General features: G+C 43.2%; 3 protein-coding genes across 4 annotated transcripts in view; 2 read left to right on the top strand and 1 right to left on the bottom strand.

Moving 5' to 3' along the window:
• Window positions 1–579: 579 nt before the first annotated feature.
• Window positions 580–3,620, top strand: gchfr (GTP cyclohydrolase I feedback regulator). Of its 2 annotated transcripts, none has more exons than XM_069662280.1 (3): window positions 580–690; window positions 1,201–1,295; window positions 2,969–3,620. In XM_069662280.1, the coding sequence occupies exons 1-3, from the start codon at window positions 655–657 to the stop codon at window positions 3,096–3,098; spliced, it is 261 nt and encodes an 86-aa protein (XP_069518381.1). In that variant the 5' UTR covers window positions 580–654; the 3' UTR covers window positions 3,099–3,620. The 2 variants fall into 2 exon arrangements, with proteins under 2 accessions (XP_069518381.1, XP_069518382.1); XM_069662281.1 differs by having other exon boundaries at window positions 1,204–1,295.
• A 4,878-nt stretch (window positions 3,621–8,498) lies between these two features.
• The window catches only part of dnajc17 (DnaJ (Hsp40) homolog, subfamily C, member 17), a 33,901-nt gene continuing 18,731 nt past the window's right edge, over window positions 8,499–23,668 (bottom strand). Inside the window, exon 11 of the mRNA XM_069662494.1 lies at window positions 8,499–8,838. Within this exon, the coding sequence (XP_069518595.1) occupies window positions 8,710–8,838 (129 nt within the window). The 3' untranslated portion in view covers window positions 8,499–8,709. The remainder of the gene's footprint in view (window positions 8,839–23,668) is intronic.
• Window positions 18,251–23,194, top strand: LOC138591801 (cdc42 effector protein 3). Its single transcript, XM_069662492.1, has 3 exons — window positions 18,251–18,377; window positions 18,488–18,646; window positions 20,001–23,194. The coding sequence occupies exon 3, from the start codon at window positions 20,111–20,113 to the stop codon at window positions 20,732–20,734; it is 624 nt and encodes a 207-aa protein (XP_069518593.1). The 5' UTR covers window positions 18,251–18,377; window positions 18,488–18,646; window positions 20,001–20,110; the 3' UTR covers window positions 20,735–23,194.

Here is a 23,668-nt window from a genome sequence, read left to right on the forward strand (position 1 = left end):
CACAAGACTGATCAAAATGTATTATTGTTGTGCCAAGGAGGAAATTAATAAATCTCTGAGGAGGAAATTACAGCTCCAAACAGTGTGGGTTCAATGTAATACATGCAAGTGTGTTTTTCTTTTTTTAAAGACAATGTGTTACGCACGATACGTTCTAATATGCTGAACAAAGCTAGAAAATGTTCCCTAATGTATTTACTATCGCTCTATCGTTTTTTCATTGCTCCACTTTTTACTTAACATCTATTCAGGTGAAACCACTCCTTTCCCAGGTGCAGGATGATTTACAGAGGATTTCTGTACAGAGGTTGTAATTGTGGAGAAAATAAACAAGGCTGTGTCATACTCTGAATGATAAACTGTTCCTGTGACCTGCGAATAAAAACACTTCCTCTGATACAGCCACATTTGCCAACATTTGTCATGTCAACAAACTACTGATCACATCAGTTGAGCAAGACTCTCCGCACCGAGCAGGCACCGCACAGATGCTGAGAGCAGCGCTGTGATTGGTCCGTCGCGGTGGGTGTTTCCGCATTCCGTACAAAGCTGTCAGCAGCAGGAGCGCGAGCTGGAAGAGGGGACCGTCGCGTCTGCGAGGAAAACTCCTCGGTCATTCCCAGAGGAATAGCGGTCTGTCGCCAGGGAGCAGGGATGCCTTACATGTTCATCAGTACCCAGATTCGGCTGGTTTGTATCCTGCATCTGTAAATGCCTCGTGTCGTGTTTTTAAAGGAGGCGCGCTCAAATTGGAGTTTCAAGGATTATTTTATTTGGCAGAACAACACAGCGCAAATTTCCAATCAATCAAGCTCTGAGTTTGCAGATTAAAGTCCTGCAGTGGCTTGTAATATTCTGCATGCTGGAAAACAAACAGTGAATGCTACAAGTAAAACAAGCAACTTGCGTATTGTTGCTTTTTATTTTTTCTCTTTAGGCCTTAAATTAAAAACACATGTTGCCCAGTTTTCGGCCTCTTGTTGCGCATGTGCAATCTGTTGCCTGCAGACTCGATCAACATAATGCTATAGCCTCTGAGAACTGGATGATCTATTTATAGGCTGTTTAGACAGATTATAACCTGCACCTGCCAGACGGCTGCACGTTAAACAAGTGATACCCAGAACACACAACGGATGATTATGCAATCATTTCACAATTAACTGTATGGTTAAGGTACTTCACTGGTTCTTTGTACAGGAGAATGGGCCAACGAATGTGGGGGATGAATATTCTGATCCTTTCGTCATGAATTACCTGGGAGCAAGGAAAACAACCATGCTGGGGAACAATTTGTGAGTATTGAAAACAGGGACGATCAGATATTATCGTGGTCATAATTAAAGCTCCTATGAGGAGTTTTTTTCTGGTTATGAAACAGACTGAATTTAATTCTTATTACTCTATATGACCTTCAAAAGCAAACCAGACCATCAGCGACAAGACTGATTATTCTAGTTATTTTTAATGCCTGAAACTGCTGGTGGGTGGGTAGGTGTCAGACGAAGCGACTGCACGCTGCCTTTGTTTACATTTTACTGGGCAAAAATTTAAAGTGAGTGATACTTATGGCTGTTAAAAGAAAGCAGGATGAGATTTTTTTGTTAAAAACCACCACTTAAGCATGTACAGGACAAAGTCAGCAAAGAGATAAGAGGTACGGCTTTGTTCACAGGGGGCGCTAGAATCAACACAAACCGAAAGTTCTTCACAGGAGCTTTAAAGGACATGTGGCAGGTACCTAGCCAGACTAAATCATAGGATAAAAATTAAACAGATATTTTAGGTATAGTTCAGCTGAGGGGGTCAACCACTAAAGCACTCAATGTCCCCCTGCAGGTAGACATGTTCTGATTTTTTCCTCCACTTTAACAATTCCCACACATGAACTTGGCCGATATCGAGTCCCAATCTGGTTCCAATGCGATAAACAATATATTGACATAGCTATAGGCTCATACTATTAACTGTGTGGCAACAGCCTTCAAAACTGAAGTCTTGATTGTTACGTCTTTGTTTTCCAGGTGGGATTTTCCAGTGTTTGGCCAAATTCTGACTGTAACTAACTTTACACTTTGCTAACAACACACTGTTTTTGGAGGAAGGCCAAGCTTCAAGAGTAGCCACCACCCTGTGCTGTGGCATGGGTGGGATTTGGGGCGCATGGTGGTGATTTGGGCGCTGTTATGTGACCCTACAGCCACGGCTGCCTTGGCTATGGCCGCTCATAGCCACTCCAGTTCTGTTACCAATTCAATATTATTTTATGTGACATGATGCTGGGGCATGATTGATATTTACTTCAGCCATGGTAGCTAGCTGTTAGCCTAACGCTAGGTTACTTGCGTTTAAATTGGTAACGTTTACTTAACTTAAAATGTAGGCAAACACAGCATTTCTTACGATGTGGGAAAACATGGATCCTTACGGCGGACGGGCTTTCTTAATCGGCAGAAAATAGGCAAAAAATATGCAAAAAAGCTAAATAAACTATCAATCAGTTTTGAGAAAAAAACATTTGTGTTGGAAACCGTAAACTGTCTTGGGAACTTTCCAAACAGAGCTCCACAAACACGTGCAGAATCGACTCCCAGGTGTAACCATATTTCCATATTTAGGCACTTAACTCTGGTGTTTCTTTCATTTTGGCAGCTTACGTGTTCATATTGACGACAGAGCTGAGATCAGGTCACATGGAGGGAGGGGGGGACCCTGAGTGTGTTTGAGGAAGGCTCCTGCTTTGCAGATTTAGAATAAACCATTCAAGTTGATGGAATACAGATCAGGGAAGTGTTGTCATTGGCAATCTGATTCAAATGCTGCTGGGAAACGAACCAAGGTGTGGAAGGAAGTGAACAAGCACCAGAACAATTAACAGCATTCTACTTTCCAAGCAAAGTTTACTGAAAGAAAGAGAAATGCAACATCTGCGGAGAGGGAGAATTACTTTGTGTTTATGCTCTTGTAGCTCCGAGTACCATGTGGACGACCCGCCGCGCCTGGTGCTGGACAAGCTGGAGAAGATCGGCTTCCGCGTGCAGGCGATGACGGGGGTGGGACAGACCCTGGTGTGGTGCCTCCACAAAGAGACGGAGTGATCGGCCGTGGGGCGAGTGTTGACTGTATCAAAATACCTCTACAAGCCTTAAAGAGAATGAATGAATTTTTTATGTTTAATTGATTCTCTGCTCTACCTTTGATAACAAAATCAGCCAGTTGTGCGGGGAAAGTACAGTTGAGATTATCCTGCAGGTTGCAGCTTACCTTCAAAAGGTGCGAAGTCAACAATGTCAGGGAATTACCGAACTACATTCCAAAGATGTTATTAGGCCTTTAACTTACATAATTAGCGGTTTACCAATTATAGAGAATAAGGGCGAGTTTTACTGTTAAAATATCACTTGGCAGTTGAACGTAATTAAAGGCATGTCTGTAAATGACGGCACAAAACACCTCGCCCAGGCCTCCCTGTCCACTTAAATAAAACACTCTTTGGTAGGTTTGTACTTACAGCTCTGTGTGAAGATGTTTTGTAAGTGTATCATATGCTTATGATTAAATGATGTAATGATGAAGATTGTTTGTGTACTCTTTAATAAATGGAAACAATCCCTATGGGATTAGCCACAGACAAAATGGAACACATGTAGCCGTGTGATAATCCATTAAACGGACACTTAGCAGACATCAAACAGGCTCTTAATTGGAGCGCTCACAGATCTGTGGCACCTTACAGGGATGCTGCAAACCCCGAGATGAGGCACTATGGCATCGCAGGCGCATACGGTGCAGGAGTGCCAAAAATTGTGGGTGGTTTCATCACAGCCCGAGGTCTTCCAGAGCATGTCAGGGGCCAGCCTGGATCACAGACCCGCAAAGCAGAAACCCTGCCAGCCAGCTCACAGCCAAGCTCTTAGCAAGCCCTGCTGCCTCACACATGACTGAGCTTCCACCTCTGCACTACAGATCAAAAGATGCTGGTGCTTCCCAGCTCTGCAACCACGGAGAAGCTGTGTGCAAACAGTGAAGTGACAGGTTTAGATAAGGACAATGTATGGAGGTGAAAGAAGATAGCATGAAGATTCTGAGGCTGCGTTAAACAGTCTCATCCTCCCATCCTGGTTCGCATGCAGCGAAAGCCACTGTGGGCTCGGGGCCGGGTTGGTGGTGAATGTGTTTCCTGTAATTGTATTTCCTCTGTTGTCATTTGGACAGAGTTTGTGTGTTCCTGGGCTTTTTTTTTCACATTGCCGGGATATGAAAACTGCTACGCATAAACAAAACCATGTGATGAGGGGATTTTGCAGGAGGAGAGGAGCAGATGTCTCCTACCACACCACACTGCAACGCTTTGCTCCACAGCTGGACATTGTGTAACAGAGTCACGGCGAGGAGTCACACAGAGATGGATGACTGTTGTGAAGCTGCCATGTGGCCCCTAAATAACACAATGACAGGAGAAAGCGTCGCCACACGGGCACACAAATACAGAAACACCATAAAGCCACAGTCCCCCGAGGGACGGGAAAATAAGACTATGTGAAGGACGGATGTTCCACAGGCGGAGGACCTTGTTACAAAAGTCGGGGGGGACCGCAGCAGTTAAATGTCTGACTTAATGTGGGTCACAGAGCCGTAGCGTGTCACTCCTGAAAGCATAAATAAGCAATACCGAGTATCTTCTATGTTTCTGTTACATAAGACTATTGTGAAACAGCTTACAACAATTTTAACTTAACTCAGACAAAATGTGTTGAGGTCAGTATCAGAGGAGAGAGCGCAGACAGCCTTTGAAGCAATAGCATGTTTTTTAATATATGCGGGTTCATGGCCTGTGACATGAACCATCAGTACCAGAGGTAGAGGAATGTGTATGAAACAGAAACACTGAGGGTAGGTCGCCCCGAAAAAAGCACCTCCACCTCAATATTATGCATGAAGGAAAAATGGATGTTCATGTACTTTTCATACATAGTGTGGCAGGAAATAAAAGCCTTTCTGGCTGGAGCTAAGAGCGACACTTCTTTTCTTTCGCAAAGAAAAATAGAGAGATTGACGAGAGGATTGATACTGCTCTCATGACCCTTTAATTAAAGATGGAGCCAGATGCAGTTTTATTAGGATTTATGAGCCAAACAACTTCTTGGCCAAGATTAGTGTCTTCCCAGAGTCTCTGCTAATTGCCTGAAAACCTAATGTCACCTCTCCCTGCCAAGGAATATTAACCCCCTGTCAATCCCAAATGTCCCTTTTTTATTTTTATATAGATTTCTTTTAAAGATTAAAGAAACTAAATCACACGTGTGAAACAGTGAGCTTTAAAATGTGCTATACGAAGTGAGTCTAAATGTCTAACGTCTAAAAAGTCTTTTCATTTTCGGACAGAGCCAGGCTGTTTCCCCATGTTTAATAAAGCTTAGGTTAGCATAGCTTAGCTTATCATCTCCTGTCTCCACCTTCCTACTGAATGGACCATATAAAAAGATGCACGACATGACAGCCCCCTAAAAGTGAGGCCAAAACATTCCGAGCGCCCCCTGCTGGCTGCAGTATAGGTCATAAAGCCCGCCTCCTCCATGTTAACAGATGGAACATGAGTCAAACTATAAAATCAAAATACACGCCAAATAAATGTTTCTCAAACATGGTTTCTGTCATTACAGTTAGATATTATCATGCTGATTTATGTCTGATTCATTTTTCTGACAAGTTTATTTTTAATTAGTTATTTGATGCTGTAAAAATGATGATTGACAGCTCTGTTGACAAATACGGCTCCTGCAGCCGATCTGTTCCGGATTAGCAGAGTAGAGGAGGAACGGTGAGAGGACGCGTAACTAAAACAATCACTACAGTCATTGAAGTTTACATACCTGTGAACGTCTGCTTCAGACCAACACAAGAAGCTGTTCTGCTGTTAAACACGCCGGCGTGCGGGATCTTTGCGTGTAATTTTATAGTGTGTTTTGGTTAGTGGAAGTGGCTACGGCGGCTCCACCCGCTGATCTCTACGGCGCAACTCTGGCAATCGTCACAATGGCAAGATGGCAGCGCCCATCACGGGGGCTATTTTGGCTTCAATTTCGTACAATCAGATCACATGGAGAGGCGTCTTCCATCTATATATACAGTCATTGGAATGGACAGACAGGAGTGGTAGCAGTCTTTTCATCTAAATCCAGCAAACAGTGAATAAGAGTATCTCCCAACATGTAAACGTAGTAACAATATTTGTATAAAGTACAAAAACACATTGTTGTCACACTGTTACATGCAACATTATGTACTTACTATATGGACCTTTTCTCTATCAGAAATGGAGCAGGGCTTACAAACCTTTTTGGCTTGTGATTCCTTAAAATAAAGCTATGGCAACATGCTACCTTCTAATTACAGGTTATGGCCTCCCTGTGGTCATCAGTTCTAAACAGTTGTACCAAATAATGTTCTTACCCTCCTCGGATTGTTTAATTTGGAAGGTTTTTTGGAGTTTCGAAGCAGTCCAATGACCATCCAGTATTTCACAAGAGCAAAAAGCAAATATTGGAGAACAAAATTTAGAAATGAACCATTCTGGGAAAGGATTTTTTGTTCTTTATTATCCCTTCAATAATATCCTGGCTCCTCATATTAACTTGGGACCCATTTGAGGCTTTTTAACTCCTGAGCTACATTAAATTGAACAGTATTGTGAAATAAATGGTTGGCACAGAGATTACAGTCACATTTTAACCTAGAAAACAAAAACCCAGAGGCCTCTTCAGCCCTGCAGTAGAGCTTTTAAACACAAACTCCGGGGAGCAATCATCGAAACCACCACGTCTTTAATGGAGGGCCTTCTGAGTATGTTCAATTTTCATCACAGGAGACCACAAGAATTCCCATTAAAGCCTACCTAATGTTCCTATCAGCCTGATTGCTTGTTTATCATGTGGGAGAGATGATTTCTGTGTAGTCTGCGGTTTAGATTGCAGCAACACAAAACAAGCATGCAGACAACAGGGAAGAACTTTTATATGACACTGCAATAATGAATTGTCACAGCTATTCAGACAATAGTTGACAGATGCAAATTACATAATACTCTCTAGATTATGTATGATGTTGCACGGCCAATCTCTAATGACTCTTTTACATCTTAAAATGTGATGTAGGAAAATATATATGACACTGATTTGACTCGCCTTAGAGAGACAGCAGAAAAACATCACGTTTAACTCTCTTACGCTCACTGAGAGATACAAAAAGCAGAGGCAAGCTCCTTTTAAGTGCTCACATGCTTTAGCAATAAAACTGATTCTGAAGGAACAGGAAGTGGCAGCCATGACGGTAAACAAAGCTTTAAGAATGGATGATGCTGCAAAGAAGCTACAAACCAAATGTGAAATGTGGTAACTGTTCCTGAGTAAGGGTACTGATTATTCGCTAGCTACTTATGATTCCACAGAGAAGTCAACCTTTAAATTTAGGGACATAAAATGTTTTTTTGAATTTGTCATTTGTGCGAAATTTTCTGCATACTTAACATATGAATTTGAGTTTGAAGCCAAAGCGCGTTTTGTGAGGTCACGGTGAATTTGACATCTGACCAATTATATTCAAATCAGGTCCCTCTTGTTGCAGTTACGGTCACTAACAAATATGAGGGAATTTCCTAAAGGTGTTCCTTATATTTTACATGCATAGGACAAAAGGACAGACTCCTCCTGTCATAGCTATCACACGTGCAGCGCAGAGGATTAAATATATTCACTTAATGCTTTAAATATAAAATATTTCTATGGAGTTTATTTTGTGAATTTATTATACAATCAAACCGAATAGGTTTGAAAGCAAAACTTTCCACACTGCAATCAAAAAATGTTTTATTGCAAATCAAAGATGTACTGATGTACTTTCAAAGATGTAAGACATGAACAGCGGATGTTGCCAAGCTGTCACTCCGATCAAGACTGACCAATAGAGACGTGTCTTACATCTTTAGCCTAGGTCCCGCCCATGAGATTCAGCTCACCAGCAAAACGTTTGGATTTTTCAAACAAAACTTTGGATTTTCAAGCAAAACTTTTGGTTGCAGTGTGGGAAGTTTTCCTTTCAAACCTATTCTGTTTGATTGCATAATAAATACACAAAATTAACTCCATATGTAAATCACAGTACAATATAATTGGCATCAGCTAGGATGTTATAGTTCTGAGAATCCTGATTATTTGTAACAAAATGTTGTGTTAAAAAAGTGCGATTTATTTATTGTTTTTTATCCATCTGAAAACCAGCAGAACTGCAAAAACAGATTTCGGCATTTACTCTTAATTTTGAACAAAAAGTTGAACCTGCACTTGAAATGTTGGTCCCTAATTCGTGTGCAGTACTGCTTCATCCCTGCAGGCTGAGTATCAGGAGTCCTCCCTCTGAGAACACGCAGCTTAGCGCACTGCGTCCTGCAGGAGCCCTCACTTCTCTACTCTGTCTCTCCCTCAGTCGTCCTACGTTCTCAATACAGGAAAAAACACAACATGCTCCTTAAAACCACAGATACGAAAGAAATGTTGCCTGTAACTACAATATGAAAAAGATTTATTTGGCCACACATTGCATACCATAAAAACATAATAACAAAACACTTTAAGAGGCTTTATGAAACTAAAGCCTAAAAGAGGTTCATTTATTGAATAGTTGCAGTCTGGTACCGAGGTGAGTCCTGATGGGCTATGACCCGCCGTCGTCCTCGTCGTCGTCGTCTCTCTGCATTTGTTCTATGAGTTTCTGTCGCTCGGCGGCCTGCCTCATCCTCATCATCACCACGCTCTCGTAGTCGCGCTCGTTCGTGAGGGAGGCCTGGATGGGACAAGATAACACAGAAAAATGTTACAAAGACTCTTGATATGTTATTGACAAAAAAAAACTTGGTCAAACTCCAAGCCCCCTTGCATCCTCAATTTCCCATGATGCAACACCTGGCACTTCCATTAGTCACTCTATGCTTTGTAAATGCTTCATGTCTTTCATGTCCCCCCAGAGTAAACTGATCTTGTGTGTAAAATCAGTGGAATTGGCCTTTAATCAATATTCAAGGAAACTTCTATTGAGCCATTACACTGGCAGGGAATCATACAAAAGTCAAACATATGTATTTTACATCATGACAACAGCGTCTCAGGGCAGCACACGGAGCAAATGACACCACTGTCACCATCCGCTGTCTGTTTGCTTTCACGACCGGGCCTGCGGGTGCTCAGAGGAGGAGAGAGGCGGCCTAGGACATATGCTCTCATCTCATTTACCATCAGCATGACGGCAGGCTGAACATGCATGAGACAGCAGCCCGCAGAGCCGCTGTGACAGGGTAATTCCGCTGCCTGAGGTCATTTAACCCAAAAATGGGGGCTTAGATTAAGCCTGGCAGCCACAGCGGCTTCTTACTGTGTGTGTGTGTGATGTCTTCGATGGGCTTAGGGTTGGACAATGATGGCAACTGATTTTCTTACTTTGAGGGGGGAGATCGGAGAGGGCAGCCACCGGCTAATGGCTAATAAAGAAAGGAGGAACGCAGGTCAGATGTCTTACACACACAGGTCACAGACTGTGTGGCCACACATGCCTGAACACGCATGCAAGCACAAGGAGTAAAATATGTACCAAGGATGATTAACGCACACATATGCACTCATGGAGACCATCATCCAATGTTGGCCATGTGTCCCGCAGTGTAAGCCTTTGTTTTATAGGATTATATCCAGGAAGTGAGCCGGGCCAAGGAAGTGTCTCTTTAACAAGACAGTGAGCTGCAGGAGAGAGCGAGCGAGCGTGTGCATGACGGACTGAGAGAGACGGCGAGTGTGAGCGTTTGGAAGAGGAGAGGTAGGTTTTTGTCAATGCACTCGCTGAGCTAAGGCATCTGGAAAGCATCACAGGGGACTCCTGCATCTATGAGGGGAAGAGGAGGAAGAGGAGAGGAGAGGGTCTGTAAGGGGAAGTTATCCCCCCACTACTCCCTCCTCCCCCCTGGATTGAGGAAAGCTGCTATTATCATTCCAGTAATGTGAGCTCAAGCCCTTGTCTGACACGTAACTCTGAAATATCACGCGAACGCCATTAGGTAAATAAACAAGGCTTGCATCTTTAAATTAAAAAGCAAGTACACAAGAAAACTGGGGAAATGCTGCCTCTTCTTTGGTGTGCAAAGCTCGACTCTGCACTGTCCTCTACTGGCCGACACACTGAATTGCACCTGCTATCTGAAGTCAGAATTGGGCTGACCTTGTCTCTACCCGGCGTGGTCACGGGCGGACTGCACCAGGCTAATGATGTGGGGGAATTCTGAGCATTAACAGGTGCTTTATGGGCAGCGTGACGCATTTCTTCTCAGGATGAGGGATGTTTCCTTGCCTCGGGTGTTGACTTACAATGTACATGTTTAGCCGGTGCATCACTCTGTAACTAAACACTTGATTCTGTACGTTTGCTTGCGTGTGTGTTGGGTGAGGCGCAGGGTGAGTCGGAAACCGCAGAACACAAACAACGGGCCCCCGCACAAAGCCAAGAGAGGAGGGCACGAGGCCACCGCAGAGGTAGGATGGTAGTAAAAACCGAAGCACGCACGCACACACAAACAAGCCGCGGATTAGCTATGTGACATCAGCACATGGCTAGGCCTCCGAACAGCACACCCCAGTCTGACCCCAGGCCAGTAATGACATCATGAATACCACCAGTGCTCTGAGTCAGGGAGTGTATCACACAAACACACACACACGCGCTCTCTCTCACACTCCTTCCCACACACAGCAGGAGGCATCTCGCAGCGCAGGTGGCCGCTGTGTTCCCCCGGAACAGGCTGTCAGATCAGCTGCACATTACACCATTCCTGTGTGTGTGTTTGTGTGAGATGTGTGTGTGTGTCTGTAAGCATCTTAGCATGAGTGAATGAGTATGTGAGGAAATGAGTGTGTGTCTATGCAACAGAGACGGGAGAGTGTGGACTTTGACAGCTATAACCCCTCCATGACACAGATTCTACCATAAACAAATTTCACATGTTCCAATATTTCGATGATGCTCATTTTTTGGGGAGGGGTTGTGACTCAGCGGGTTGTCCATTACTTAGTAGAATGGCGGTTCAATCCTAGGCTAGAGCAGTCCACACGCCTGAGTATCCTCGGGGAAGACACTGAACTCCACATTGTTCCTGAAGACACAGCCATCAATGTGTGAATGTGTTTGAATGTGATTCGCTGAGTTCCTGACACTTTGCATCGCAGCCTCTTTCATTAGTGTGTGAATGTGTGTGAAAGGGTGAATGTGGTATGAAGGGTCAAGTGTTTTGAGTGGTTAGAAGAAAAGTGCTTTTAAAGTTCAGTCATTAACTAAATTATCATGTTCTTTACTTTCAGTCAGATAGTAGAATTGTGTCTCTTGCAGTGTTATGTAACAAAATGATGGTATTTTATTACAGTACTGAAAGTAATAATCTCACAGATTTCCATCTAAATAAAAGTCTTTTAAGTCACTATCTACCGCCGAATGAGCTAACACAATGGTGATTGAACCCACTGATGAAAGCCTTTGCATTTGCAGTATACGGTATTATTATGGAGCGGGTGTCTGTGGCGACATTCGCAGAAATGATCACAAGCGGCGCCCAGTTAGTGACCCGTTTTCCATCACCCATCAGTGGTTGGTCTGCCAGAGAGGGTAGGCGGAGCTAAGCAGTAATCTACTATGGCTGAACAAACAAAGAAAAGATGGATGACTACAGATACAACTTCAAAAATAAGTGAAAATCCAAAGAAAAAGAAATTTGACGCTCAGATGAAGGCAAACAATCTAAAAAGGAAAGCGACTGTCAGCGAGGAAAATCAAGGGTTACAACCGGAGCCAACCGTGGACGTCACACATGCAACACTGTCTGGATATCTGGGAAGTGTGCTCCCGCAATTACCTTTTAGCGCCATAGGTGCCACCAAAGAGAACGAAACTGAGATCTTTGAGATTACAACTTTAAGTATTTTATGGGAGTATCTGTACTTTCCTTGAGTTTAATTTCTGTCAACTTCTACTTTTACTCCACCACATTTCCTAAATAAATTGTGTATTTTTACACACCCCTTTACAAACATCTCCAATAAGACTCAAAATTAAATCAGGAGAAATTTGGTTGTCTAATGATTTAGTTTTCTTTTTTATTGAAAATACGGCTTTAAATGAATGAAAACTGAGAAGTCAAAAACTGAGGGTGGTAGTAATGCAACATTGTGGATGCCAACTGGCATAAAAACCTCAAAGAAGAACAGGAACAAGGAGAAGCAAGGAAATCCATGCAATCGCGTAACAAGGGAAGTCAAGTCCAGGCATCTCAGATTGAAGCGTGTAGCGACTACGTGAGTAGAAAACCACTGGATGGTGATATTGGATGCATGATAGAGGCAGAGACAGCAATGGCTTCGGCACCAGCTACTCCGATGAAAGAGGACGGTGATGACGAAGACTTAGGTTAAACACTTGATTTTCACCAAAACAGGCTCTTTCTTCTTTTGTAAGATGGTTTACATTTAAAAATTCATGAAATTCTGACCACTTTTTTATTAACATAATTTACTTTTTCTTTCAAATAATATCAGAGGATACTTCCAAGATTACAATAGCTGACTTTCACTTCTACCAAAGTCATTCTCTGCTATGATATCTGTACTTTTACTCAGGTATGCTTTCAGGTACTTCATCTACCTCCAGTCTCTTGGTAATTACTTTGTTATGCATCATCAGTGACAGAACTAGAACTAATGTGCTGTCTGACCAGGTCTCCCTCTGAAAAGAGAATTAAATCTGGAGGTACTTTCCAGTTTAAAACGTGTTAAATAAATAAATACACACATTGTGCTGCTTCTTACCGTGTCCTGGCCAAGAGCATCAGCCCTTTGACTCCAGCCCTTTGACTGAGATGCAAATGTGAATGAAAATGAACACAAGACAGAGAAAGACATATGTAACCTGATGAACAATGATTGTAGAGGACCCAGGATTGTGTTGTTGATATAACTGCAGTTTTAAGCTTATTGTCTGTTAACCTTGCATGGTGAGAGGTCACCAGTTTGTGTTTGATAACTGGATTACTTATTACCACCATCAGCCATCGGATATCTCTAACTAGATGGTCACAGAGCCAAGAAGTGATCTTTGCTGCCAGCAGCTCGCCTCCTCTGTGGTGCAGGCTAACATTTCTGCCTCTAACGCTCTCTGGTGAAGTTAATCAAGGAACCATTTATCTGCAGTGTGTGTGGTGGAGTAGTGTGTGTTTCACTGTGTGTGTGTGAATGTCACTGAGCTATGGAGGAGGTGATTTATGAGAGGGGAACACTTATTTAGAGATCTTAGTGTGCAAGTATAAGTGTGTGTGTGTGTGTGTGTGTGTGTGTGGGTGGGTGCCCCGAGTACGCTAACTCAAACAAACAGGGAGCGGGCAGGGTGCAGGGGTGCTGCTCATGCAACACTGGAGCCAGGGTGAATTCCTCTGCAGACAAAACTCAAGCTGTAAATGCTGGAGGATTAATCATCATTCATTATAAGACTCAGCAGACATAAATCCCCAAAGGTCTGGTCTATTATAGTGTTTTTGTTAGTGAAGAACAAACACTACTTAGAGATTAAGGCCCAAATCGACTTCCTGTATTTAACCCTTTACATGCGCGTGTCCTACAAACATCTGGTTTTTAAATGAACTCCAAGACAAGACCTCCTTTTATTTGACAGTGATGCCGTGTGTCTGACACTATGCAAATGTAGTCTTAGTGAGAGCATCTACATATCACTGATGTGAACACTGCATGCGGGTATGGTTGTTTAATGTGGACTGCAGATTCAGCATTTAAAGGTAAAGTGGAGGGAAAAGGCAGCAGTGGATGTGACGTGCCATATAGGAAGGTGTGTATATGTGGGGGTGTATGCATGTGGTTGTACGTGGTCACGGTATTGGACAGAAAGGAAGCCTGTTGGACGAAGACGGAGCCTGCCTTTGGAAACTGTTAAAGTAAAGGAAATAAACAGTGAAAAGAGAAATGGCAGTTAAGACCTGAACTCCCGGTGCCCTGGCATTTCTCTTTATGATGGATGAGCTCAGGGATCCTAGAATAGGGAGATGTGGGGGTTTGGCCTCTTTAATATCCAACAATACTTCGTTGTAAAAGCAAAATTATGTCTTTCACATCGTGGCCTGCCGGGAAAAGCCCTCTGATTGCAACAGATTTCACTTTAAAACAAAAGGGGCCACAAGGCTGGTGTGAGAATGCAGCCTGGACCTTGGAGATGTCAAAAAGAGCTCAGGCAATATGAGGAGAGGAATAAAAAAGAAATGAAAACTGTCTGTGTGCTCGGTGAGCGTACATATATGTTCCCATATTAACACGGTTCCTTATCTATTAAATGTGCAGAACAAACAGCTGGAGGAATGTGTCCCGCTGTAAACTGTTTACATCATATCTCCAGTCTTCAAAGTAACCTAAATATCCCAACCATGATTGTATAATTACTAATGATTCAGTGCCAGGAGACACAGCAGTACATTCCCAGCCTACACTGACCACCCACAGTCACTGGAAAAAAAGTGTATGTTATGAGTTATGCATATGTACTTTTTTTTTTCATCCAATCCTGCAAAAACTATAGAGAGAGCTCTGAAGACAAAAGATGCTTTATATGTCTGAGGGTTCAACAAAGAGATCAAAACAAGTACAAGGTTTCTGTATAATGGCAGAAAATATAAAATATAATATTGTAAAACATACATTTAAATTTTTGGACAGTTGAGGGCCTGTGTCCACTGACGGCCTTTTTTTGTGCTGGCAGCGCCCACGACCTCAATTTCAGAGCACTTCTCACCAGCGCTTACTGTTGCTAGGTTACGAAAGTTTTCTGGCGGGACTTCTGCTTCCCTTGGTAGAGACCACAGACTGTTTAAAAAGATGGACAACTTGACAGCTCCCTAAAAGTGAAGCCAAAACATCTCTATCGCCCCCTGCTGACTGGCTGCAGTATAGGTCATAAAGCCCGCCTCCTCCATGTTAACAGATGGGACATGAGTCAAACTATAATATCAAAATACACACCAAATACATTTTTCTCAAACATGGTTTCTGTCATTATAGCTAGTTCTTATCATGCTGATTTACATCCAATTGTTTATTTTTCTGTCAGGTTTATTTTTAATTAGTTATTTGATGCTGTAAAAAGGATGATTGACAGCTCTGCTGACAAATACGGCTCCTGCAGCCAATCTGTTCTAGATCAGCAGAGTAGAGGAGGAACGAGAGGAGACGTAACGAAAACAATCACTACAGTCACTGAAGTTTACATATCTTTGTATGTCTGTTTCAGTCCAACACAAGAAGCCGTTAAACATGGCAACGTGTGGGATCTTTGCTGTTTTTTTCAGTAAGGCAAGCGTCTGTTTTGGTTAGCAGAAGTGGCTACAGCAGCTCCACCCGCCGATTTCTACTGCTCAACTCTGGCTCCAAATGACATCACCAGTGCAAGATGGCAGCGCCCGTCACAGGGGATATTTTGGCTTCAATTTCATACAATAAGAGCAGACAGAAACGCGTCATCCATCTATATATACAGTCATCGGCAGTGACCGTTAAGCCCTTTTTAAATTGCTTTATATGCTTGAAATGTGCTTTAATTCAAGGAAATTTTACAAAGGATATCGCACCCTCAAAAAAATGCTTCTCCTCCACCATTGTTGTTGACAAAGTTGATATCCAAAGTCCCGCCCCGTCTTGATTTTGTTTAGTCAGTGAGTGAGAAGTGACACTGACGAGCGCAGCTGTGTCACTGAGAACACTTAACTACACTGGGTTGTATAGAAAATAGTAGACACAGGCCCTGATGGGAAAGTCCAGGTCAAAAACAAGATTGTAACTCCAGAGTATGTATTTAACAGCCATAGCCTTCTATAAAACAAATGTAGGGTGGTGCTAGAAGGCAAAAGGGTATCAAAACCCACAGGTCTGAAACTTAACATGTAAATAATTAAACAGTTTTACATAGTATTAAGCTTTTCTGCTGTATCACTCTATTACTAATCCACACAGTGTTGGACCTGGCGAGACTCTGCTGATTAGAGGCTTTAATGAGTCTGCACTCGGTGTTATATAACATAACACCTGGACGTTGACTGGTGTCAGATCTTTGTCATGTGGTGGTCATACAGCTGACTGTCTGTCAGCACTTCCCGTTTACAGCCAGACAGCCAAGTTTCTGTTGGTGCGCTTTTAAAGGGCTCATCACTGAGTCATAACTTTGGAGACAAACAGTGACGACAATGGTTGGGATGATGAAAGGACATTTCAAAGAGCAGCTACAAGAACTGTTTTAGAGACAGATACAGATAGAGTAGTGAACCGCCCGAGTTCAAGCAAGGAACTGACTGTAAAGCCATGAGCTTTTTATACTCTGGGCGATTCATGGATGTTCTACAAGTTGAATTTAAGTTCAGTCTGTTCTATGTTTGTCATCATTAAAAAATGTTTTTCATATTAAAGAATCAGACGGTTCTTTAAGTAAATCCAGTCTAAATGCTGGCTCTCTTCAGGCCTCGATACAGCGGAAGCTGGAGAACACACAACAAAGAGCCAGAAGAATATCCTCCAAAGCCTCAGTTTGGACTTCTAGCGCCAGTCAAAGCAATATCTGGAAACACTTTTTATCCTGCAACAACAAAAACACACAGCATCCCAGATTTCAGGCCCAGCATAGCTGCATCAAACCACACTGCCCGCTATGGTCAGGCCTCAGAAAAGAGGCTTATACAGAAATCCAGCCCGAGCTAAACGCACAGGCCTGGAGGCTACATAGCACGACAACACAACTTACAGAGCGAGACCAACCTTGGTCAGACGGCAGGTCCTGTGAGATCATTCCTCACACGAGCTCTTCCTCCTGATTGTCTTCTAGCATGAAAGAAGTTTTGTGGGCTTAGGTGGAAGGAGGAGGAGGGGAGGGGGTTCTCAGAAGAGAAATGTTCAAAAATGTTCTGTTTCAGTCTTGAGTAAATGTTATGATAATTTCATTTGCGTGAGTAATTGTGTCTGGTCTTGCAGACTGTTCTGGCTCTGGAGTGCAGAGCGGGAGAACAAGAGAGGATCAGGCGGCACGCCTAATGTTTATTGGATCAATTTGAAAGGACTGGAGGAAAAGTGAAAGATACCATTTGCTTCACACTCCGCGAGCTTGAGTTGAGTAACGGAGGGGGAAGCATTGAGATTGTGGACAAAGGAATCATCAGCTGTGTCCTTCTCTCTGCTGAAACACGGTGTTTATTATCAGACCTCTATCAGAGCGTCATGATGTGTTTGTGATTTCTATATAATCTCTTTAAAAAACAGGTTGTACCAGATTAAAGAGTCAATAAAAAGGGCATGATCAACACAAGTAACAATTTGTCTGAGCAAGCAAATCAGTAAGCTTTAGCCCTGCAATTTTTTAACACAAACAAATTCCATACACTGTTGTGACACAGTTTTCATTTATGTTTTGCTAAAGCATTCCAAAGGCAAAGACAACATGCCGGAGGCGTGAGAATTGGAAATGCAACAAGTTATCTCCCTTGTGCAAGCCAGCGTGCCTGTACATACATGTCTGTGTGAGATAGGGTGCTGTGATTACATAGAGGAGCTATAGGCTTCCAGTCAGGCAGAAGGGCCTGTGGAGTGGGCCGGTCTCCGGGGGGCTTTAGACGAGCCGACAGTAAGCAGGAAATCAGGAAATCAGCAGAGCAGGGGGACAATGACATGGAGATTAGAGATCAGTTAACCCCCCTCCTCTGGGTGGCTGACCTGTTTGCTCACTGACTATGACTTCCTTTTAGACACAAGCACACGAGATCGGAGACACACACACACACTCTCTCAAACACCTCTCTCACTCTTCTACTCTCTCAAACACATTGACACCGTTTCTCCCGTATTTGGTCTTTCTGGGTATCAAAGGGATTAAATCAGCTGCTCCTGCCTTGTGCAAGCTCTCACGCAGGTGATGGGTGCAGCCAACCAACCAGCAGGACCGAGTTTACACTTATGACTAAAGGGCCGACTCACATCTCGATCAGGATGATATCATCTGATGGCTTCTAATGGGGATTACGACAAATATAAACTACAAGATGCCTGAAGGAGAAAGAAATTGGAGAAGAGCCCCCGCATGGACGCCTCTTGTACTCTGACCTCACCTGGCTTATCTCTGAGGCAGAGAGGACTTTCACCGGCAACACACCTGGACAGGTCTGCAATGCAAGAGGGAGTTAACACTGGGAGGGATTAACACTAAAGTAAGAAAGCGGGAAAAGGATCTAACACATTAACGTAAGCAGCAGTATGAAAAAGGTAAGAAACACTCTCGTGTTTTTAAAATGTTATAATGCAATATAAAATTATACTTGGTTGTGTAACAGGGGAAAATACAGTTTGAAGTGACCCTGTTTCTCTCTCTCAAGGCTGCACAAGCAGGTCTTCTCTGTAACAGTCGAACAAGCCCGATCATGTCGAGGAAGAGTTTGTCAGGCTGCACAGGTAGACGCTTCCTGCTCACCTACTGACAGAGACGTGTGTGCATGTGTGGGGTTCAAATATCCTGTATGTGCTCGGCAAGGCAGGTAAGAACTAACTAATCAATCTTTATCTATTGTGTCGTTATTTATCCTACGAGACTGTAGGAGAAGAAAACTCCTGTAATCCACTTTTTACTTGTAGTTTTTATCAGACTTATTCCTCATCTGCCTCCAAGATGGATCATTAATAGCAGCTCTGAGGAGGATCATTTTAAAAAAACTTTCTTGGCCAATCTGTTTTTACGGGCTTCTTTAATTTCTACTTGGCCTTGAAGTGTTTCCTGAACACGATACTCGTGGCTGAAATCCGAGGACTCCTCCTTGGCCAAACTGACATGTTTGGAAAGGAATGCTGTTGTGTCCACGCTCTCCAATCTCCCGCTGCTACTAAAGTGCCGGTAAAACCTTTACAGGCCAACAAAACCTGTTTGCTGTAGTGGCTTACAAATTTACAGAGTGAGTGTTTCAAGTCACGAACACAGATCTAATGTGGGCAAAGCTGTTTGGCTGTACGGGAGACCGTAAAATCACAGACACTTAGCAGATTATCTAATCAGCATGCCAGCGTTGATGAATTGAGTTCTGTTTTACTCAATAAAATTATTACAGGTCACGGAACGCAGAATGCTTTCCTTTTTTCACTGAAATCTAAAGTATTATTGGATTATTTATATTGAACAAGATGGTTCCTTTTAGGTTGTGTTGGTGGAAAGGAAAGTTTAATATGATAAAAACCTCAAGTTACAAAACTGATAACTTATTTTGAAATGTAATGCAGCAGAGTGTGATGTTATTTATGGTCGACTCTTCACAGAGTCACTGCAGGACTGAAATTTAACCGACTGCATCCACGTTAGTTGTTTTTTTTCCCAAAATCATAAGCACGTGTTCCAAAGTGAAGTTTCAGTCCTGATATCTGACACAAGTTACGGTAAAAACCGCACATTCTGCCAAAACTTGTACTTACACGCAGGAAAACAATAACCCTTTGGGAATCAGTACTTTTTCTTCTTTTGTTACTGGAAGTTATAACTAGGCTAATACATTTCCTTCAGAGGACAGGCCGCAGACCACGCCTGCACGCATGGGAAAAAACAGGGATTTGAGAAGTAAATATTTAGAAATCAAAGCTTCAAAGCTTTGAAGGAACATCCCAAAGCTGCCAAATAATACTGAATTTCATTAAATCAAAATCAAGCGGAGCAGGTGCAATCTCTTCGCATCGAGCTAACAGAGGCAGTCCAGTACTCACATCTGGAGCTGAATGACATGACAAGCACAAGCACAGACCTGCTGCATATTCTAGCGAGATGAGATTCATAATGCAGTGTTGATTAAAGATATTTCACTGCAGGAATCTTATCAGACCATAACACCGTGTTCTTGTGTTTTCTTGCAGATGGCGTTATGCCTCTAAGCTTCACCACAACCTGAGGATTTATAATCAAACAAAGGAGGAACTACAAGACTTTTAAGGACGTATAAAAAGAGTGAAGTCTTCCTGCCAAGATGCCGCTTAGAACGTCGCTGTACAGAAAGCAATCCTCTGGTCGCTGGTCCAGCAGGAGCTCCAAGCGCAGAGAAGTTCTGTCCGTCAATATGATCAGCCTCCCGCTGGCTGATTTCCGCCACATCTCACACATTGGCAGCGACGCCCATACGGACAGCTTCGGAGACCTGTCCTTCCTCAAAATGGGCCACAACCTCCTTCTACAAAGCTCCCAGAGCGAGCAGAACCTCTTCATGGCCTGCTCTCCACCACCCAAGCCCCCGCGTCTGAACCTGGACGAGGCAGAGGGCTCGGAGAGCCCAAACTGGAACGTGGGCCACAAGCACAGCGCGCCTCAGAAGAGGAAGAAGTGCAGCTCCATGCCGCTTCTGGACAGCGAGGATGTAGATGAAGAGATGGAGAAGGAAGGTGGTTACCAAAAAGGGAATAATGTAGCTCCCAGTCAGACTCACAGGCTGGGATGGGGGAGCTTGAGTTCAGACAAGGATGGAGACTCAACAGACACCTGTGACACATCTGCCGGACAGCACAAGGAAGAGGACAGCGGCTTTTCCTTTAGCCTCGACCTGGGCCCTTCAATCCTGGATGATGTTCTCCAGGTGATGGACAAACTCCACAAGTAGACTAGAGGAGGAGGATGGCTTTAGTAAAAGTTTGGAACAAAAAGAGGAGATCCGAGGCGAACTTTCCTTTGACACACGTTTCTGATTTATGGGACAAACCTTTATTGTTCAAACAGAACTGGAGCTATCTGCCTTTATGACATCTGGGAACTGACTGTTTTTATGGGAGGTTAACTACTACATTGAAAAGACTGAGGACCTTATGATATTTTTTTCAGTTAAAGGTATTTTTTTTTATGTATACCACACAGTGGCCCACAGCGTTCATTAGAAATAAAACAGGTTTAACTAAAACAATGACAACACAAAGATAATGTTCTCCTTAAATGCACCCTTTGCAGAGGTTAATGATTGAACTCTGTCTAATGTTTAACTCTTTAAGCTTCTTTTACTTTCCTCTTCTGCGATTGTAATCCCCCAAACCACAAAGCACTGGGGACGGCTGCTAAGACTTAAGAGTGTAGTGTTTAAGAAAAGAAAAGCCACGGCTGAAATCCAAGGTCCTCGAGCTGCGATGTCTTGGCTCTTGGCGTGCTTGCCAATCTATTGTGTGCACGGGGCAATTTTTCCTCCGCACGCATCCCAGAGGCCCCACTCAAAGGTAGACCAAGGTACCCCCCATCTCTCATTCCCAACAATGCAGTGAAAACAAACACTTAGCTCTGCTTCCAATAAAAAGCCAGCCAGTAGTGGCAGGTTGGGCAGCGGACCAAGCCCGGCCACAGGTCCAAGACCTCGGAGGAGAAAAAAAAAAAGAGTCAGGCTGTTTTCTTAGCTGCAAATCAGAGTGCGATGCTCTGGTGAGTGGCGCACGAGAAGGAAAGTGGTAAAGGGTAACGTGATACTTCCACATATGCAGGGGGTGTAGAGGGAGAAGGACCAGAAACATCCATTACTGCAGCAAAAAGTCCTGATGAGGGTTTAAACACTACCTTCTGACCAAACAGACCCCCAACACGCGAAAAATACATGCGTGCGTCTCACGTACAAGCGTGCACATTCAAGCACGTGTGGTTAAACTGAGATCTGTGCAGACAATTTTAAGTCTACTTTGCGCAGGTCTGGAGAGGACAGAGGCTCACTTTCTGTCTTTGCAGGGGGTTGTCAGGAAAGCCTGTGGGGCAAACACAGAATCAGTGGAATTCCTGAGTTCCCCCACGGGTAACTGCAAAATATCCGAACCACAAGTGTCTCGCTGCTAGCAATAGATTTATAATTCTATGTATGTCCAAACAGAAACAGCAATGTTTGTGGGAATGTCTGCGCTGTACATCTGTTTCAGCATCTCTTATTTTAAACTGGATATCACTGCTCATTTTTTTTCATGTGTATGTTATGACAATAACACATTGTGAAACACGTCTCGCATTGAAAAAAATGTACTGTTTTGTATTTTGGGGAAGTAAAGCATCTTTAAAAGTTGAAAAGTTGGTGGTTTTGTGGATAGAGCATTTAAAAAGGGCTTGTGTGAGATTGTTTACACACGCTGATGGACACATTTATTTGGCTTTTTAACCGTCCGCAGCCACCGTGGAGGCAATAAGCCTTGTCTGTCACTTACAGCTGACAGTTTCCAGAGTTACAGCCTTGAATTATTTAATGCAACAAGCTGCACAATATTATCTTGAGATGGATAGATACACGAGCCTAAAGTAGGCGGGCATGTCGAGCAGGATTTCGGGTGAAGAAACTACATATTTTTGTATCAGAAAGAGGTGACGTTCATCGGCAAATGGTGGGTTCAATAGGTCAAACTATTCCCATCCAGATACGCGGAAGAAGCAGCTATTCAGCCACACTTTCAACTTTTTAAAAATATAACAATAAAGTTGGCATGTCATGTATTTTCATCCCGAAAAAATACCCCTGACACATTTTTTGACACCCTATCCCCACTAATTACAGCCTTCAAGCATGAACGTTTGCTTCCTGCAGACAAGAGTCCTTGGCGGCGGCCATGACTTCTCAGTGCAAAGGCTCACATATACTTAAGCTCAACAAGTGTTCGGCCACATGACTGATGTGAGAAGAAAGAGCCTGTAATTGAAGACAAATTATCTTGTCTGCGCTGCACAAACTGTCCGAGTCGTGAAGTACCCCAAATCACATCTGGTAACACTTCTCTCCCTCCAAATATCTAAACTTGCTGTCATACAGAATACCAAGAAACCCTGTCATCTCACCGAGAAGAGAAGCTCTTATGAGATATCTATTTCATCAGGTACTAACTAATATTGTTTTGAGGTGTCCTCCTGCTGTAATGGCATCTCTCAGAAAAACACGAGGGGGTTTGTGAATTTGATATTGTTTTTGTTGTCTATATCATGTCTGAGCTACAGGCGGTTAAAGCCAAGCCACAACAGATGTCCCCTCTCGTGGCACGCATGATGAACTGGGTGTATTTGGGTGTAACACAATAAAATTGTGAACACACCGTTCGCACACGATTCTGTTTCTAATCAGAAAATGCAAAAACATGTATCCTGTGTGGTCTTTTCTTACGTGAGGGTCCCGTTATTAATAGAGAAACATCATCAAAAGCTCTTCTTTATTCACTCAAACCCTGTACTCAAGATCCTACTGAGGCCTGATGGTCTCCCTCCTAGAGGCCTGATATATCTTGATATAGAGATGGGGGTCGGGCCAGATCGATAATACCAGCAGCATGGCCACATACAGTAGACTCTTCCAGACTTGGGCTATTTTAGGTGAGAGGATGCTTTTTAAACACAAGCAAACTGGCAGACTGGAAAAACAGTCCCAGAATAGCTGATCTGGAGCATCTGTTTTTTGTCGTGACGAGCCTGCCATGATTCTCTGATGGAAAGAAGCAGGCATTTAAATCCTTTACAATAGATTCCCTTTAAATGATATGGTTAGCTAAAATACGCAATAAAACATGAATATACTGCTGGCTTTACATCTAGAACGACA

This window comes from Semicossyphus pulcher, unplaced genomic scaffold (assembly GCF_022749685.1).
Source record: "Semicossyphus pulcher isolate SPU_LCO1_2020_fin unplaced genomic scaffold, fSemPul1.0.p SCAF_14, whole genome shotgun sequence".
In the NCBI taxonomy this organism is placed as follows: Eukaryota; Metazoa; Chordata; class Actinopteri; order Labriformes; family Labridae; genus Semicossyphus; species Semicossyphus pulcher.